We start from the raw sequence: 20,953 nt of genomic DNA, 5'->3' as shown, positions 1-20,953 counted from the left end.
ACGTGACTGTTTCTGTGGAAAAATGGGTCTAACCTCTCTCATGAAAATGTTCCAAGCTTGTCCCAAGTCTTTCTTACCCAGGCTATAAAAAGATAATGAATGTCTATATTTAGAAACATAATAGGAGTTATATTTGTATTAATTATTTATGTTAAAATACTAGCATCAAATGAAATATTTTCACATATTATTATTTGCCATGAAAGAGAAAAAAAAAAGCATTTGGAAATTTAGGAATAATTTTTCTATATTAGCAATTGGTTGTTTACGTAAGCATTGATTTTTATATTCATTTGCAAATAAGCCTATTATAACTGCTCAGAATTATGCTTTCTTCATTCCTAATGCTGACGAGAGACAGTAGTCTATATCATTTCGACCTCCATGCCCCCCACTCCTCTATATCTCCACCTATGGTCATTGAGTGGTGTGTAGTTAGAAACCTGTGCTGATGAAAAGGACGATAAAATACTGATGGCATGAAAATATGTTCCATTGTCACCTATTTCTGTACTCTATTATTTACATTTTTTATATTCAAAAAAAGATTTCTGCACAATTTTCACTTTTCTTATATTGTAAGAATTTCTACTAGGGTAAGTTTGTCTTTTATTGATGCTGTCGAGGTATGTATAGGGATTCCAAGGAGAACAAGGGGAAGGCAATGAAAATGAGGGGAATAGAAAGAGGACAAGGAGAACTAGGCGACTATAAGGAAAACTAGGGAAATGCAAGAAGAACTAGATGACAGGAGGAATAAGAAAAGGATAAGAAATACAAGGAGAAGAAGGAGAATACAGTGAGGACAAAGATAATACAGGAGAACAAGGGGAATAAATACATGGGCGAGAGGGTTGGATTTTTCTGTTATGGTCAATTCCCAACTTACCCCCTACCTATTGAGAAGGAACACCTATGTCAAAAAATAAATAAATAAATAAATTCTCCATGTTGCAGCAGCACGGACCTTGAAGTTGACATTTCTTACCACATTACGCAGATTTTCTTTGTGTATACATGTAATAGGTCAACACTACTGATACTTCGATCGAATTCAGCTATTGAGAATTGTAGAAATATAACCTAAGAGTGATTGGCTTTTTGTTTTCATAGAGATCTGTATCAGTCATCCTTTTTAAATACTACTTAAACATTTTGTTGAAATATATTAACTTCTCTTCTGTTTTACAATTTTATTATTCTTTTTTATAATTTCAGTGCAGTATAGTATCTCCAAAAATATATACTATATACTACAGCATCCAGCAATTAACGTTTTCCATTTTCAAAATACCATAATTGATTTATTGTTTAAAGAAATTACAAACCGTGGACACTGTTAGACACGTTATAGTCTTGGATTTACAGATTATTATCGTATTTTCTTTAAATGGCATCCCTAAGAAGCCCAACATTAGCGACAATACATTGTTGTAATCTTCTTTGTACACTAGTCATTACTTTCTGCTAAGTGTCTGGCGTGACACCAGCAATTTCCTCACGAATGTTGGTATCAGGGAGCCTGCGAGAGTAGATCTTATTCTTCAGATACCACCACAAAAAGAAGTCTGTTGCAGTGAGGTCTGGGGATACGGAGGGCCATTTACTGTCACCGAACCTGGAGAGAAGTCACATGTTCAATATTTTCAGGTGCCCGCGCTGTTTTCATATGAACACGAGGTTTATTTTGAACAGATCCGATTTCAGGCCACTGTCTCATCCACTGACATTATTTTTCATGACGATGCAATTCCATATTGTTGATTATCGCCAAATATTCGCCGAAACTCGCGCTGTGCAGCCACAATTGACTTGCTTGATAAATAATGTTCTACGCAGAAAGTGCGCTGCTGCAAAGGTCAGCGTTTCATGGCTAATTAAATCCAAGACCTAATCACAATGATCAAAGCCTCTTCCCTTAAATGATGCATGCATGATTACCAAATGAAAATGGGAAACGTTAATTGCCGGTCTCTGTACTTTTTGCACAGTAGCCAGTTCCTGTATTGGAGAATGTGAAGAAAAATGAAATGTCAGATTATAATATTTTATTACCTGTATCTTACATCACAAAACTTAATTAAATTTATTTCTTCCTGTCAAATAAAACCAAAAGAACAAAAGCGAATTGAGAAAGATATTCACATAAATTTAGAAAATCAAATGCTTTTTCACGTACCAAATGAGTGCCATTTTCTCTTATTCGATAACAAAAGGCACGTAATCGACGGCTGCACTGCCAAGACCAGAAGTTCTTATGTAAGGTATCGCCATTTGTAGATCATGCCTCGAGCGCTCTGCAATGCCACCAACAGCCAGCAAGTGGTTAAACAAGCCTTTCAAAAACTCTCCTCGAGTTCTGAAAACTTCGAATGGGAAATTAATCAAATGCACGAGAGGTCTGAATTCATCGCGGAAGAAGTCCCCTATGTTGACCACGACAGGACCGAGATTATCCCTGTACATAGCATCTGTGTCCAGTGCTAGGATCAGGGCGTTCATATCAAACGTGACGGGGTAGTCGTACGGTCCGTAGTCTGATGGCTTTGACGCATTTCCTCCCTCAAGTATTCTGCCTAAACTCGTAAAAACGGTTTCGTAGAGGAAAGGATCGTCTATGACCCTTTCCGAGTGAAGCGCTCGACGCAGAATTGCCCTGAGAAGCTCTCCCATAGTGGGATATGCTTCAAAGTGCATTCCTCCCAGGTGCAGAATCAATTCAGGATCACTCAAAAATTGACGCAGGACTTTAATATGGGACTTGGCATCCTTGCCTAGAGCTGACAGTAGCAGATAGTCCATATATGGGTTGTACTCCCTTTGTTCCTTTCGCTGCAGGTGTAGGAAGAAGTCTGGCTCCAAAGGAAGCCTGCTCTCTTCGCCACTCTTCAATCCATACAATAGGTTTTCAAAATTGCCGTATGAAGGATTTACATATCTCAGAATGGCTTCCAAGAGTTCGCCGTTTGTGTGATATTTATTGTGGTTGAAGCCGGGTCCGAAACTCTTGCGGAGATCTGTTTGTGTCAGCACATACAGCAATTGTTCATATAGAGGACTTCGCCTGAATGATGTGCGTAGTGCATTCAGCAGATAATCTACGTTAGGATATATTTCATAGGTGTCTCTTGATCTACGTGTCAGTTTGTGGTAGAAATCTTTTTCCAACGTCTTGTTTCCCGCCTTCTCTAAATTGACTTTATTCGCGAAATAAATTACAGCCTTGTGCAGTTCTTCATTACTTTTTAGTGATTCAGATTCGGCAGCATGTCTTAGAATACCTTGCAGTAGTTCTCCATTAGTATTGTATTGATCGTACTGAAATCTCGGTCCCAAAATCTCTGACTTATTTGGATTGAGTAAAAATTCGAAAAGGTACGCCAACTTCGGATTGTCTCTAGCGTGACTCTCTAGAGCTGATAACAAATTATCAATGTAAGGATACCTAGAAGTGTCTTCTAATGATATGTCTGGTTGTGGCCTCTTTAATTGCAATTGGTAGTAGAAAACTGAGTCTGTTGGAATGCTGCCAAGTCCAAACAGTACAACTCCTTTAACGAATTTATGTAAAATATCGTACAAGAACTTGTCATGTTGTACGTAATCAGAGCTTAAAGCATAATTTAAAATAGCTTGCAGCAGTTCACCGTTCGTTACATACATATAAGGATTAAAATCTTCTCCTACGAGTTCGTAAATTTGTGGACTGATCAAGAAATTGAATACATAAGGGAATTTACTATCATTTCGTAATTCGGGAGACAATGCCTTGAGCAGTATCTCTATATTAGGATACTGGGAGATCTTATGATCATCAACTACTGTATAATCTTTCAATTTGTAAAATAATTCTGGGCCTATAAGCCAATTTCCTTCTTCGGTGGTCGTAATTTCAGGTGCTAATATTTGCAATGCCTTGAGGAGATTAGCATTTCTCTTAACATAGCTTGTGTTCAGGGCATATTCAAATATTTCCTTCAGTAGTTGACCGTTAGTGTAATAAACATGTGGATTGAAAGAGGGTCCAAGAATATTGGGTAAGTCCGGATTCCTGAGAAACTCGTGAATATGTGCTATCAAGCTATCATCCTGGCTCTTTAGAGCTCGCAACAAGAAGTCTATACTAGGATATATTTTTCCTTCCTGAGAAATAACTTTTTCATCTTGCAACTTGTTCAAAAAGTAATTCAGAGTATCAGAAAGAGACTTGTTCTTTTTCACTTCCCTACTTTTAAGAGCTTGAGTCAAAATGGCTTTTAAAAGTTGTATATTATTTGTGTATTTAGAGTAACTGAAGCGTGATCCCATGATCTTGCCAAAATTGGGTAGATTTAGGAATTCGCGCAGTTGTTTAAGTTTTTCAGGATATTCTTTAGAATATTTTCCTAATGCTCCAAGAAGAAAATCTATGTCGGAGTCGGAATTCTTCCCAGTTTGGTTGAGTGATTCTGTCGCAGATTCTGCAGGCTCTTCCACTTGACTGTAGTACACGCTATCTGATGCTAAATTCTCGTTTATTCCTTCTTTAACTTTTTTCAAGTAAAGCTGAATGGCTTCTTTCAGCTGCGTATTTTCTACCACACGTGAAGCAATGAGAGACGATAGGAGACTCTTCAAGAAGAGACTGGTAGTATTGTAATGTGACTGGTTGTAATTGGGACCCAGGATTTCATTCAACTGAGTAGAATTGTTCAACACCGAAGCAATCAACTTCAACTTGTCTTCGTCGTCATGATATGCTTTCAGGGTATCAATTATGGCAGTGGTATTGAAGGTGGTGGCTTCTCCACCGTTTTGTCTTGTAGATACAGTTGAAATCTCGAAAAATCGCGGATAAATATCTATGTCACGTCTCAAACGATCGAGAATTAATTCTATTCCTGATTTCACGTCATTATTATCTTTGTATTCATGAGAATGAACAACCTTTAGCAATATGGTTCGAAGCAAGTCAATTGGGGACTCGAATCGCAATGGATCGAAGTCCGGACCCAAGATATCGTTAATATGTGTATCTATAAGTATCTTTCGAACAGGATCAATGACAGTATCGTTGAGTTTGATCTGCAAAACTGATAATAAAGTGTCAAGCTTGTAGACAAATCGACGATCTCTCCTTGAGTTGTTCTCTTGTCTCTGAGTTTTGTTCACATAGTACAAAATTGCATTGTGAAGTTCTACATTACTTTGAACATCCGGTGAGGCGAGAATTCTTTCAAGAATTACCTTTGTAAGGTCCCCAAGCGTCGGATAGGCGGCAATATTAAAGTTAGGACCCAATATATTCGTTAATGTTTGTCTATTCAAGAAGTCCCGAATAGGAGGAAGTTTTCCAGCATCTTGAAAATATGTGTTTAACACAGACAGGACGCTGTCTATATAAGGATTTCCATATGCTTGTCTACTATTGATGAATCTGTAATAGAAATTAGAATCTATTGGTTTGCATGCTTCTCCTTCAAGTTGAATTTTGTTTAAGAAGAATAGGATAGAATCGAAGAGATTCCTATCGTTGCGTATGTCTTTTGAATTGAGAGCCTGCAACAAAATTTCGCGGAGAAGAGCGCCGTTAGTGGTTGCGTCATTGGGTTTGAAGTTATCGCCCAGAATCGTCTTCAAGTATGGACTGTTCAACAATTCTCTTATGTGATTAATTTTCCATTCGTCCCTTGAGCAGTCATTCAAAGCCGAAAGCAGAAATTCAACGTCAGGATCCAAATCCCTAGGCGTTGTCATGATTCGTTGAGTCACTTGGGATTGAGGTTCTTGAATCTTTTTTATTCTTTGTAAATAGAACTTCAAAGTATTGTACAGTTCAGAATCATCCTTTATGTCATCTGAATTTAACGCATGTAAAAGTATTGCTTCGAAAAGATCTCCAACGGTTTGGTAATTATATAAGTCAAAATTTGACCCCAAAATAGAATCCTTTGGTCTGTTGAATATTTGACGAAGAATATCTAATTTTTCAGGGTCGTTAGAATATTGGCACATGACGTGTAACAACGTATCTAGCAAAGTTTTCCGCGGTTTCTGAATCCAAATTCCTCTCAATTTATCAAAAAGTTCTTCGTCCATTGCCAAAAACGTTTCTCCAATTTCTTGAATATTTTTCAGGGCATCTTTTATAGCATTTGATAGCAATGAATCATCATGGATCTCTTTAGAATTCAGAGCTTCATTAAGAATTCCCCATAAAAGTTCTGCATTTGTTCCATAGTTGAACTGGTGGAAGTTTGGACCTAAAAGTTCTTGTAATCTGGGGAGAGAGAGGAAATCGATCAGCAGTAGTAAGTTGGACTGGGAAATAGGCTTATTGGAGAGTGATTTCAAGAGACTGCGAATATCTTTTATTTGTAGTCCTCTTGCGATACTTCTATCTCGAAGCCTGATCAGGTACCCTACGACGCCCCCATCGTGATGAATGTTCGGGATGCGGTCCAGCACGAAGTTGTATTGCGGAAGATTGCCCGGCAGCTGCTCCTTTACAAGTGTCTTATTCCGGACCAGTTTCCCCAATAGGTTCTCCCGAAAACTATCACTTCGCCGACCCACAGGTGTCTGTTGCTTCAGATGTTGAATGGCTCTTTCCAGCTTCTATAAGATAAACAACACTTAACTTAATTACAGTTTCTTTCTAAACATCTCCAAATGCCACACAACTGCTGGATTAAAACGCAACAGAAATTTTGTACCCAGAATATAGAATGCATTAATTAGAGCTTTAGCTAAAAAAAAAAAAATCTAAAACTCCAAACTAAGCACACATAACACACATAGATTTAGGAAACAAATTAGATTAATTAATTGTTTTCTCTTTTCTTAAGCTAATTGAGATTAAAATTGAAGTTTAATACACATGTACTTTTGTAGGTTATATATATATATATATATATATATATATATATATAATTACATGCTATCTATATTTTACTCCATATTAATGCTATTGTACTGAATTAATGCTCTTCAGTTTTGTAAAATATTTTGTATAACTAAACTGAACTGCGCCCGAGCACGAACTTCTGCTCTTTTGGGCTGCAATGCCTAATGCAGAGAAAAAAATCGAATGTATTGAATAAATAAATTTGAATTTGAATTTAACCTCAGTGATGAATTTAAAGGATGGTTGGGGTAATTTGCACCTACGATAATTATTTTTCCCAGGTGTGTAGCCTACCAATTAATTTCAACTTCAATTAGTTGTACTGTTTTGTTACGTCATGTTTATACTTCTTTTAGAAATAAATGTCTTAAGAGGACTTGTAGATAAACGCGTGCTAATTATAAGTTAGCTAATAATAATAATAATAATAATAATAATAATAATAATAATATTTATTATCTGTCAGTAGACTTGTGTACAGTACAAGTTTTTTGGCATTACCAAAGACTTAAATTTGCATAAAAATCTAAAATTTGAAACTAATAACAGTTCTATATTGAAATAAAGCACAATTTTCTTCAGATATTTATGATACATAATTTTAACACTTTTATATATTTTTAATTGCAATTTAACGAAACAGGCGTTTAAATTTTGACTCAATATTCCAAAGATAGAGTCAATTGGCACTCATGATAATATTGTACCACTTTATAATTTCGTTCACGTGACTGGTACTCCATCTCATAATATTTTTGTACAAGAAGCAGCAGAAAGTTACAAGAACACAAAATAAGAAACGGAATAAAAAAAGGACACAAAATAAATATTGCAGACAGATGGAGCATTAGCCATTTTATACGAAAGTTATAAAGCAGTAAAAGATCTGGTGAAAAATTTACCCCAATAAACTGTATATTTTAAGTTGATGATTTAATATCAAAATTGATTAAATTTATCATTAAAAATTACATTAATTAAAATGAATAAACGCAGAACACATACTTTCTTATATTTATTTCTGCTTTTAAAATAGCACCTTATAATAACGGATTAAAAAAACTCTCAATTGAGTTTGTTCCCGCAGTTTTCAAAATATTCATTCTATATAATGACCCATAATCAAATCGTCCTCCCATAGATCCATATTTCCCCCTCGAAGAAGAATTATTTGTACACTGCTTAACTTATTGCTAAAATATATATAACTTTAATGTCACCATTTCTTATAAATGATTCACAAAGAATTCTTGTTGTTAACATATCTCCAATTGTTTCAAGAAAATATACTTGAGCTAATTATTTTCCTGTCATTTTTGGTAACTGCTTCGCAGTATAGCATCTAGCACGCAATTGGATTGTAAATTGAGATGGAAGCTAATGCGCGTTTTCAATATTATGGCATGTTTCCAGTTTATATTGTATTAAAAAAGTTACTATCCTGTTACTGCTAATATCTTGAAAAATCAGCCTGCTACATCCTATATTGACCTGAAAACCACGTTCCTATAGCTATAGGTATCGCAATTCACTATTTAGTGCCACCTATCGATTCAGCTACACATCACCCAGTTCCAATGGAGTCCGCTACAAAAGCCTTTCCATCCCCCTGGAACTTCTACAGCTTCCTCAGATCGATGCAATCTGTATGCATGTCACGGTACTACATCCTGCTGTATCCTATATTTATCTGAAAACCGCGTTCCTGTAGGTATCAATCAATCAATCAATTAATCAATCAATCAATATTCCCATCATTCCTAGGTGGAACATAGGGCTCTCAGAAAGATTCTCCATTTGACTATTCCTGGCCAACGCCTTAATCTCACTCCATGTCTTTCCCATCGTTTTTGCTTCTGTGAGAACAGTTCGTTTCCATGTTATCTTGGGTCTGCCAATTCCTCTGCTGCCCTGCGGATTCCAATCCAATGCCTTCCTGGCAGGGTCATCTGGAGGTCGGCGAAGTGTATGTCCCAGCCATCCCCACTTCCTATGCCGAATTTCAAATTCAACTGGTTTTTGTTTAGTTTTTAACCATAGGTTTTCGTTGGATATCTGGACCCGCCAGAATATTTTTAATATGTTTCTCAAACATCTATTAATAAAAACTTGTAGTTGATTGATAATAGTTTTAGTTATTTTCCAGGTTTCACAGCCATATAAAAGCACCGATTTGACATTTGTGTTAAAAATTCTCAGTTTAGTATTTATTGTATAGGCAGCACTCTTCCATATAGGCTTTAGCAGCCCAAAGGCATATCTTGCCTTCTTTATTCTTACTCTCACATCGCTATCTGTACCACCATTCTGGGAGACTATACTGCCTAAATATGAGAATTCCTTCACATTTTCAATTACACCGCTGCTTAGAGTTAGAAGAGTAGGTTGATTGGTACCTATGCGCAATTCTTTGGTTTTATTAATATTGATTTGAAGTCCTGTAGGTATCGCGATTCACTATTTGGTGCCATCTATCGATTCAGCTATACATCACCCAGTTCCGATGAAGTCTATTACGAAAACCTTTCCGTTCTCCTGGGATTTCTGCAGCTTCCTGAGTTCGATGTCATCGGTATTATGTATGAAAATCATGATAGTATGTCCTGCTGCATCCTATATATTGACCTGAAATTATTGAAAGATGATGAAGTTGAAATTAATGAAGGCGAAATAAGTCCGAAATTAAATGCCTATGAAAAAACCTCAACTAGGTAACTTGCCCAACCAGGATTTGAACTTGGTCCCCCTCGTTTCACGATCAGACATGCTAGTCATGACTCCACAGCGGTGGACATGTTAGTGTTGACATAAGTGGCTTTTCAGGTCCACCATTCTAGTAGTCACTTGCCCTTAAGGAAGTTACGGGACTATGTTATCTTATCTTAATGTAAACTATAAAATGTAATTTATTCGCGACACGATAAAAGACTTGAATTAATGCGAAAAGAGTAAAACTTATAATGGGAAACTACATCGCACTTTCTTGGTACTTATTTCTTATTGTTGGACTCAAGTGTTCAATTCACACTTGCATAAGTCAGTATAGGCTCCTCTATAACCTTATAAAATTTTAATTGTATCCCTTTCCACGTATCTTACTTCATTACACTTTTATATTTATGTCTTTCTTTAGGCCGTGACACATTAAAATCATGTTCATTTAAATCTTTCCTATTATACCCCGTGTCTCTAAAATACGTATGTCCCACTTTAATAATTCTTTTATTCAAATACTATATTACCTTAGGCAATGTTTAATGGTTCATATATGATGCAAAACAAGGTATCCGCGTTTTTTTATTAGCGTGACTCGATGTGAGCGCCGTGTGTGACGCAACAAACATCGATGACATAATACAACTCCAGCCACAGTCTGGATAACATCTCAGGTGTCATCATTCGGAGTTCAGCTGGTCTCGTGATAGAGGCGGCACATAGAATCTGTCCTTTATATAACGCCACAGGACAAAATCGTATGAGATTAAATAAGGGGGTTGCGGAGGCCATTTCATGAAAGCAGTATCAATATTTCTCATTCGTCCCATCCAACGTTCTGGAAGCGCGCGATTGAGATAGTCACAAATTTCACAGGTACTCCATGGAGTCGTACGTTTCAGTTTGCTATGTGACATGGCACAAGACATTCAACTTTTGTGAAGCAACTTTGTTATTGGATGATATTGTGGGGATTCTCAGTACACCAAATTCGGACACTCTGACGATTCACCTTTTCTCTTACGTAAAATGTTGCCTCATCGCTGAATATGAGATGTTCCTCCGCAAACTCTTAAAAACTCCAGACGAAGTGATATCTGTTTTCCTAATCGTGATGTGTGAGCTTATGATGAAGTTGCAATTTATACTGTTTCATCTGTAAACGTTTCCATAGCACCTTCCACACTGTCTGGTGCGGTATTGCCAGCACGAGAGAAGCAAGGTCTTCTGAGGGCTATGTTGAACAGATTCCCGTACACGCTCAACACGTTCATTGAAAACTGCAAGGCGTCCGGTATTTTTCTGTGGGCACAGATTATCAATCGTGACAAATTGGTTATGCCACTTTATTATCGAATTCCTGATGAGTACCTCTTTCCATATTTAGCTCGAAAAGAGTGTTGCACTTCCGTAGGACAACCATTTCTATCGAATTTCAGGACGCGAAAAGATTTTTTTGCACCAATAAAATAATGTCATCGTTGTATTGTTGCGGTCACCTAGGGAACTACAATGAAAACAAAACAAAACTGGCAGGGCTATTCTTACACATGTCACCTGGTTCATCATAGTTTATCCGCCGGCCTATACGCAATAAATTATTGAAATTGGGTCTTTAGAGACAGTGTGTATTATATTGTATAGATTCTAGAATCACAGTAAAATAATAATAACTATGATAATGGTAATCATCATCATAATAATAATGAAACTATATTTTGGTTATTCATTTTATATCGCAAATGTGACTTTAAAGAAAGACAGAGTCACTGATAAAATGTGGTTCGATGCCTAAATGTGGATACTGCAGAACTCCTTTATAATGAAATTAATATATTTCAAGTGACATTTAATAAGGTTTAAGTTACATTAAATTCGTTACGGCTCTATTATAATGGAATTTGATAATGAGGAAGAAATGTATTAAGATAGACTATAGAAATGTTTGTATCATCAATGGAAATAAGTTAGTTCTTCACAGTAGTAATTCTTGATTCGTTTGGTAGGCCTATATCGTAAGCAGAGTTGCAGACTACAAGCGTAGTAAATCCGACAAAAATTGAAGTACCGTAGGCCTGTAAATAAGTTTGTACTTCTCACTTTATGAGACAAGGAAACTTCTTAATAAGCAGAGAAGTAAATATCTCGCGACTTAGCGTCATGGTCTAAGGCGCCATGCTTGAACTGCGTTACGGAATGCGCTGGTTCGAGTTATCATGGGGAAGGATTCTCATAAAAATTTCAGCCAATATATGAGACCGGTGCCCACCTAGCATCGTGATAAATTTGGAGAGCTACAATAGCTAGCGAAATTCGTTTTGGAAACCCGGCAATAACGGCTGAAAGTCATTCATACTGACCACACGTTACTTTCATATATGTTGGACGATTGTTTACCTCTGCTGAGGCATGTGGACTTGAGGTCAGCAGCAGAATAGTCGGACTTAGTCCTTCATGGGCTGTCGCGCCACATATTACTTACTTATGGCTTTTAAGGAACCCGGAGATTCATTACTGTCCTCACATAAGCCCGCTATCGGTGCCTATCCTGCGCAAGATTAATCCAGTCTCGGCCTCCCCAAAGGTCTTTTTTCTCTCCGATCTCCCAACTAACACTCTACATGTATTTCTGGATTCGACCAGATTCGCTACAAGCCCTCCCCATTTCACGCCACATATTAATATTGTAAAAATAAGTGTGTAGACAATCGTTTCCTTCCAATGATATAAAGGCGTAAAAAGAGAACGAAAATTAATCCACAATGACTGGATAATTCGGTCCAACATAAAGTAATAGTTCGTCTCAAAACTATTTTCTTATAAATAGGCCTAACTGTTCTACTCATTTGTCTTTTAATTGCTAGGCAAATAGCATTTGTTTATATCTGTCATTGGTATTGTTTCGAATCACATTTAAAGAAACATTTAACTGAATATTTGTTATGCATAGTGCCTATTATCACCATTTTCTCATTCGAAATATGCGACGATACAATCGCAATTCGAGTGCTTCTGCGTGTCTTTTAGAAGAAATAAAAAGGCATGCATGCAAACTCAGCAGACAAAGAAATGTTATGTGAAATAAAAGGTGAGGGGTAGTCAGTAGAAGGACGGCGTTAAACTGGTTTGAGCTATTCAGTGATGTGGAGAACTAGGATTTGAAGATAAACCGCACTCAGAAGGACCACTTATTCTAGAGAATGATGCTATCCCCACCAAACTGGAAGAGCAGCCACTCGTCACTAGCAGTGAATTGTCAGCAAGTCTTTGGTGTTTCTAAACCACAGTCTGTCGACATATCTACTAATATGGAATTATATCTAAATGACAACGATTAAATGCGAATGAATTGACTAAAAAAAGTTGTAGGAATAACGTATGCCAATTAACGTCATACGATTTGAAGAACAGTAAGCTATAGTTTTTACATAATAAGTTAGTCATTTCATATTGAAGTTGTGTAAGGGATGTAGGCTAATTTGGACGTAGATTTTTTATAGCTTTAAAATGTATTTCCGATACACTTGAATAAAATATTCAATTACGTGCCTTTTTTTTTTCTTATATCATACTTACAATGTAACAATAAAAAAATTAAATCACAGAAATATCATTAAAAGTTTTAAGTATTAATAACAAACAATATAGACAGGAACTGTATGTTTTACAACACATAGCACTGCTGTATGTATGTATTGTATATTATAATGAAGTTTGGTTAACATATATATTATGTTCCACCATCACAATGGCAGGCAATTAATGAAGTTGTCATTGATACTCACCTGATCTGATAAAGCGTCGATCACGTGGAACAGTTGCAACAGCGATGCCAGTAGAAAGCACACGTGTAGAAACGTCGTCGTTGTTGTCGTCTTGGAAACGGCCATTCTCAACAACTGCCTGTCGCCATAATTCCTTCTTATATACACTACTGTAACATTATGCTTCTTATGTAATTAGAAAATGGAAGAAAAGATTCAGTGTACCTATTCTTATCTATTACATGGTCATAAGTAATAAATACTTGGTGATGTATCTACATTAAAATAATATTATTATAATGCATAGATTAGCCTATATGAATGAGAAGTTATGCTACTTTTTTTTAATCTGTTCCATAGGGGTATTCTGTAGGAAGAGTTGGACGAGCAATTAGGGGTATAGAACTTTAGCTAATAGCTAAAAAATTATAATCTGTAGCCAAAGTGTGAAAACTGACTTCGATAACCGAAGGATAGGAGCGACTTCAAAGTCACGTGCATGTGCGGAAAGCGTCCGCCATTTTTGGTTCTTGCGCCGCAAGTCCCACGTCTTAAAGTCGGTACAGAATATCTGCAAACTAGCGAATAGAGATTAATTCCCTATTATGCTGTCCAAACTACAACGTAGTAGGATGGTGTTAGGGTCTCAGATGATTCGCCTGAGCGAGATGTTACCATAAAACGCAAAATCATAAGCATCTAAGATGATAGTGGCAAGTTATAGGCTAATTGGGAATCTCGAAAAAATAAATGACTAAAATCGAAATTTCGAAATATTTGGAGCAAAAATCCGAGTCAAAATACAATAAACGCATAGCGGATGAAAAGAAAAGCTCAAAAGGAATCGATGAAGGAATGATCCAAGCTGAGAGATGCAGAGCTTACAGAGAGAGGAAGAAAGCCAAAGCGACGCAACTCGGAGAGTCTTAACCGAGCACCTCTATCGCGAGTACGAACCAGGATTTAAGCCACAGTCGCATTTGTCGCATTTTGCTACTCGACTTCTAAAAATGCAGCAAACTTTGAACGTAAATGTACAAAAATGCGACAATCACATTGGACTTCAGAAACGAAGATAGTAATGGAGAAAATGAAATCAGAGATGTGTTTGTAGGGTAATTTACTACTTTTTATGGTAATTTAGGGGAATTTACACTTAACCTACGCTACACCCGCAATGAGACGATGATGATTATGATGATGATGATGATGACGATGATGATGACGATGACGATGACGATGACGATGCAGGTTTGTTGAGATGCCACAGTTTTAATTTTGTACTTTTCCTCGTCTCTTTTCGTATTGTTTGAAGAGCTGTAATCATTTTTGCCTAACTGTTGGTTAATGATTATGAATTTGCGATGGAAAGTGGTTTTGTCAGACAGTGGTCACGCAAATTTTATTCACACAAGTTTGCTTGAAATATTGATCAGTTATTCGTTATTGCATAAAATGTAGTGGACACGTTTCCACTTGTACCCATGGCTCCGTTTAATAGATCAATATACAGGTCTTTGCAGGGATGTTTTCTACAGTTAATTAGTCCATTGAAAGTGAATCAAGCCATCCTTAAAGAATAATGAATGATATTTTTATTATAATATTCTGCTCCATATAGTGAACTATTCACATTTTAATTGGGTAATTATGGCACATAATGATTTAAATCATAATTTTATTATATCAGTAATGGCGTCCAGAATGTTCATAAAGCTCAGTTCCTTTTATGACTTCTGAGAATACCTTAATGGCTACCAATACCAGGGAATTGTACCTAACATATTATACGAAGCACTCCATTTCATTATTTAAAATACACGTTAATTAAGTTGGTGTATTGTTCAGCGAATGGAGAGTAAAGGGACTTTGTAATAACGGACTTCTATTAGGCTAATAAGTCTTGCATTTCTTCGCAAATAATCCATTTGTACTGCAACAATAATATCAAAATTTCACTTCCATATCCTAGAACAGATTTCACTAGTACCTTTTCCAATGGCCTACATATTTTTTTATGTCTTTCTTCACATGTTTGTCCCACCAAATTGTATTTAAACCAGATACATTTGTTTGTTCTATTACAAAAATTAGGATACCTACTGGTTTATTTAGATTGAGAATCTGACTTAGTACGTAGCCTAAATGTAGGGGCAGCTATAGTAGGCACTAGCGGCGATGCGACAAGAGCGGCGAAATTAGAAGCATAAATTTCAGTGGGAGCGTTCGTGTTGAAGTAGTGATGAGAAATGCTACGAGACATAAAAGCGACGATTATGAATACATTCATTTTTGTCCCTCTTATCATGCATCACTGTCGATTCATGTTCAGTACTTCGATTATGATGTTATAAAATATCAGCCGTTTCAACGAAATCTCCTTTAATCATTTGAGTAGCACTAACATCAATATTATTTCCATGGATTGAGAAAAGTTAATTAGCGCCATATTTGTAATGGAACCTTTGTGGAATCGAACAGATAAATTACATCATGAACATGTTTATTTCAGACAAAATTTGGAATTAAGTGATGGGTAAACTGAATACAAAAATCAGTCCAGCTCTTTAGAATTTACTAATTTGTTAATATTAAAAGAAAGGAACAGTATATGAAACGTTTATTGCATATTTTGCAGACATGTGCTTTGAAATAATTGATAAGTAACGAATCTGTTAATTCTAGTAATCAATGGTAATTCTGTCATTATAGGCATTGAATGACAGTGCTTCATTCTTTTGACAGCAAGTCGTTCGTCAAACTAAGTATCGGTATATAATGAAATGTTGATATACGAGTGAAAACTCTGCTTGGGTCAGATTTGCATAATATATTCGTTACTGGAGGTCGTTGAATCACACAGAATTTGTGTGCACTCAAAGTTGGGTTCTGGCGTCTTGTCAGCCCATTTGAATTGTGCGGATATAAGGAGAAATTGTGACAGTGTCACGTATAGTTCCTAGGGTAGCTCAGTCGGAAGAGCATTCGTGCGCTAAGCGAAGAGTTCCGGGATCGATACCCAACCCCGGAACAATTTTTCCTTGAAATTATTCAAACCTGCTTTATAAAGAGCTACTACCTGAAAGTCAGATTTGCATAATAGCAGAAACTATTTGGAGGATTTTTACATTAACGATGATTGCGATCCATTTAACATTATTATAGAACAAATAGTACCGCTCACAACGCTTCCACAATCAGAACTAATCGCTAAATTGTTCATTTCTTGTCACACAATATAACACAGCAACCGTATTTCCTTTCATTTAGTCAGTTATATCCGGATGTGACCTACCCTCCGTGCAGCCGCATAATAAGGGTATTAAAACAATAAACCACCGCGAACTCATTCAACCCACAAAAGTGAAAGTATGTTTCAAATGGTACCGGTACCTTAAAAGAAAGTTTCTGAAAAAATGTGATGTGTAATAGACACTTTTTCAATGCCATATTCGTAATCAGGACATACAAATTACATAAAAATGGTTATTCTTTTCCATGTTAGGAAAATCTTGTTGAGTAGTGTAATCATTATGATCATCATCATCGTCATCATAATAGTTGTTGTTTAGTCAACTGTCAGAAGACAGACTGAACCTCACAAGTGATACCGAAAAGCACCACTTATGATGCAACTAGGCCAGGAGATAATGGGGTAGGGTGGCCAGTTTCTTTCCCCCTGCATTGCATACATCGCCGATGAGCTACATGTTACACTAATCAGACTTCAGATGCAAACAGACAATTTGTTCTTCCTCTGACCATATCGTCAAGTCAGATGTACTGCCTGGTAATAGATGTACATATCAGCCAGAACCTCACTCAGAAGATCATAATAGTAATGTACATTAAAACAGAATGTACTATTAAAAGAACAAGTAAACTGTATTTTAGCCACGGGCAACAATTGGCAGTGAACAAGAGAACAACAGTATATAAGCACATGAGACAATCCCGTAAATATTGTTTTTGTTTATCTGTATGGGAACTATGCCAAGCTTGTATTGGCTGTCTATAGTTACGCATATATTGTGCAAGGATCTGTTTCGCGTTCATGTCAAGGCACAACTGAATGAAATTTTTAAACATATTTCAATCCCCCTTTGGATTGTAGTAAACTCTTCCAAGTAGGTTATGTATATATGCAGACTTCTCTTGTGTATAGGAATTAACTCGTTCACATTGTTGAATTTATCGGATATGGCGTAAATATTTCCATGGTAACCGAATTCGAATGGCGTTAGTCTAATTTTCGTTTCACAGTATCCTTCCTTTTTTTTCTATTAAGTAGTTCGAATATAGACGTTACTCGTCAAATAGGCCTATTAGGTTTTGCTCCAAATAATATCCTCTATCATCTTTTAACGGAAAGAATTCAATGCCCTTACATCCTGTAAGATAATATTACACAATTCTGAAGATATGTACCATAAAATAAAACTTTACATTGACAACGGTAAACATCCATGGCCTAGACGGGATTATAATCCACGAGTTTGGCTTCCAGACACTTTCAAAGAAGAGATTTAGCCGATGCACACACTATGACTGGCTATTTTATAATCACAGAATAATATTTCGAAATTGCATAACATGAAGATTTCGAAGAAGAAGAAGAAGAAGAAGAAGAAGAAGAAGAAGAAGAAGAAGAAGAAGAAGAAGAAGAAGAAGAAGAAGAAGAAGAAGAAGACTAGGGAACAGACGCATAGTTTTAAAACTTACAATATCAAATTTTAAGATAAAAAGGGCTTAATAAAATTTGTTGAAGTATAAGAGACTAAACTGTAAAACAAAAAGCTACGTATCTTGAAAAACAAAATCGAAACAGACACCCAAATTTACCCACATAATGCTATATGAAAATCAACTTTAAAATGTAGAGTAAATATATGACATTGAATTAGGAGTTAAAATACTAATAAATATATGTACAACAAAGAATATTAAGAAGCATAAGAAGGACATGTGCCGTGAACGCAAGCTGATAAAATCTCCAAAATTATAGCTGTCAACCAAGATGGTTCGAAATGTGGGTCGTCCTAGAAAGATTTAGAGATAATTCTTTAAATGTAGCTTAGAAACATTCCCTGTTGTTCTAATTCTGTATTAGACAGGCCGAGAAAATAAAAGACATTCATGTTACTTTCAAAACTGACTGGTCAATTAATTATGTTAATAATTTAATATTTGAAAATGTAAAGTTACGTAGTTAAAAATAAAATATTTTGTTCGCTTATGAATATTTCATACCTGTTATATAAACTAAAATCCTTTTCAATATCTTCCAAGATAATTCACTGCCCGTTCAAATGCGTTAATGTGTAAAAGAGAGGCGTTGAGATTATATTACAAAACTTAAAAAAATCATAAATCGTTGAGCCATTTCCGTCACTGAAACAAAATCCACAAACTAAATTAGACACTAATTCATGAAAATTTAATCTGAAATCTGAACATGATTCACAAGCTACTGTACCCGTAATGTCCCACAAAATAAATTAATCAATGAATCAAGGAAATTTAATCTAAAATATGAACATGATTAACAAACTCCTGTAATGCCTCACAAAATAAATTAATCACAAAATCATGTAAGTTTAATCTAAAATATGAACATGATTCAAGCTATAGCAGCGCCTGAAAGCTGTTGTAATGTGCGTACCAGATTTCAACTGCGGCTGAAGTGGAACTCTATTTCAGAAGCTGTGCTCACATAAAGCCGAGCAGTCGTAGCCAAGATAATTGAAGGTCTCATTCTTGATAACGGCTGACATTCACAGAAAATTATTCAAGATGCAATTTTATCGCGTCGTCGTTTGAAAGGTAATATATTCCTACTTCTTTACCAGTGGAAGTTAACCATTCATTGCGTATCTAATAATATTCGTATGAAGTGTGATATCTATGTAGAAACCGTCACATTATGAAGAAAATTTTGCCAAAATATGAAATTTATTTCTGCAAAATATGAGAAGAAATATTACAGTTCTAAAATACCTTCGTTACTAAACCATTTGGAACAGGTTTACATCATTATTTACAAAATAAGCTCTTAGAGGTCAGTAGTTTTATTTACATGGCGAGTCGTAATTATGTACTATAAAATATTGCAGAGTATTCTATACACCAAAACAAACATATTTTGTCATAATTATATAAACGTATAGCCGATACTGTATTGTTATCAAGATATGGCAACATTGCGTTATTTCAAAGCTAGTCTACCAATTACCCGTGGCTAAAATCGGAACTAACAGTCGATGTTGTTTTGTGGTTGAAAAAAAAAAATATATATATATATATTCATAGTTGGCCATGTCTTGTAGTTATTGAGTATTGTAACTGAAATTAGTGTTATTTTGCATTGCATAACATAACAGTTGGCACTAATACCATGGATGAATATATATTTATCCATGCTAATACAGAATGGGGATACATCACCATAACTATAAGACATGGCCAACTATGAATACATCTCTTTTTAACCACAAAACAACATCGACTGTTAATTCTGATTTTAGCCACGGGTAATTGATAGACTAGCTTCGAAATAACGCAGTGTTGCCAATGTTTGTTTTGGTGTATAGAATACTTTGCAATACTTTATAGTACATAATTACGACTCGCTCTGTATATTAATATGCTACCAAATAAGATGGGGCGCGCGGTAGCGTCGCGGTTAAGGCGTAATGCTGCAAGCCGGAAGGTCGCGGGTTCGATTTCCGATGAAGTTATTAATTTTTCCATTGATCTAATCCTTTCAACCGCACTATGGCTCTGGAGTCCACTCATGTTAAACGTGCATTTATATATAAACTTGTTCAATGTTGGCCATGTTATGACTAAGAATGTGACGTTGCGCCGTAGCCTATCTTTCTCGTTAGCCACATGACAAAACAATTGACTGATCTGCGATTGGTTGAAAGCCAGAGCCAATATACGCTATAAATATAGTCCCGTAAATGTTTCATTATAACTAAAGTTTTTACACATATTATGTAAATTCAAATCAGTGCAATGTAATTAACCATTATGCTAGATTAAACGAAACCTAATGTACCTGTACATTAATGTATACTTGATATATTCTGTTTACCACGTGCGTAGTGATTCATTAGTATGGTTCTTGGCTTGGGTAGATAAATAGTAGGCCTATGTCTATTTTATCCTCAAAAATCAATATTGAATGTTCTAATAGTTATTATTCCATGATCACTAGTAGCACGTGACGATAACATGGCGTAAAAAATCCATTGAATTTTTTAACATCGCACTTATTTTATTTCCTACAATTAGTGACGGGCTACACGTCAGATATAGGGCTAGTTCCAAAGGCAGGTTCAGTAATATGACGCCTCATAAAACTACGGTAGTTAATGCTACTCCTTTCTCTCCTGCCTTTCTCCTGAACGTGGAGAATCATTCATGTCAAAATAGCCCTCTTAAAACATTTTCGTGCCGTAGATGATTTCCCCGATGGCGTACTCCCCGTAAACTGCACAAATGGTTCTATCGACCTCCGATGCCTTTACTTCTCGGTTAAACTCAAACAGAAGGCTATCTCGGAAATGTTTGTTTTTTTTTT

The 20,953-nt window shown here is 36.0% G+C and overlaps 1 protein-coding gene across 2 annotated transcripts; it reads right to left on the bottom strand.

The window, feature by feature from the left end:
- Positions 1-329: 329 nt before the first annotated feature.
- On the bottom strand, positions 330-19,088 carry LOC138701116 (uncharacterized). 2 transcript variants are annotated; one of them, XM_069827708.1, is made up of 4 exons: positions 19,028-19,088; positions 18,616-18,756; positions 13,387-13,535; positions 330-6,597 (listed from the first exon to the last, which is right to left on the bottom strand). In XM_069827708.1, exons 3-4 carry the CDS (start codon positions 13,489-13,491, stop codon positions 2,200-2,202), a joined length of 4,503 nt encoding a protein of 1,500 aa, XP_069683809.1. In that variant the 5' UTR covers positions 13,492-13,535; positions 18,616-18,756; positions 19,028-19,088; the 3' UTR covers positions 330-2,199. The 2 variants fall into 2 exon arrangements, with proteins under 2 accessions (XP_069683809.1, XP_069683810.1); XM_069827709.1 differs by having other exon boundaries at positions 13,387-13,504.
- Positions 19,089-20,953: the final 1,865 nt, after the last annotated feature.

Source organism: Periplaneta americana, chromosome 6 (genome assembly GCF_040183065.1).
Source record: "Periplaneta americana isolate PAMFEO1 chromosome 6, P.americana_PAMFEO1_priV1, whole genome shotgun sequence".
Lineage (NCBI taxonomy): Eukaryota > Metazoa > Arthropoda > Insecta > Blattodea > Blattidae > Periplaneta > Periplaneta americana.
Note: the sequence above shows the minus strand (reverse complement) of the source record. Positions and strands in the feature narration are given on the sequence as shown.

What these genes read in the sequence shown, in the direction of transcription:
- LOC138701116 (XM_069827708.1), bottom strand. Translation starts at nt 13,491, where the DNA reads ATGGCCGTTTCCAAGACGACAACAACGACGACGTTTCTACACGTGTGC. An exon ending in TCGACGCTTTATCAGATCAG is followed by an intron (nt 6,598 to 13,386) that starts GTGAGTATCAAT and finishes TTTATCTTATAG; the next exon opens with AAGCTGGAAAGAGCCATTCA.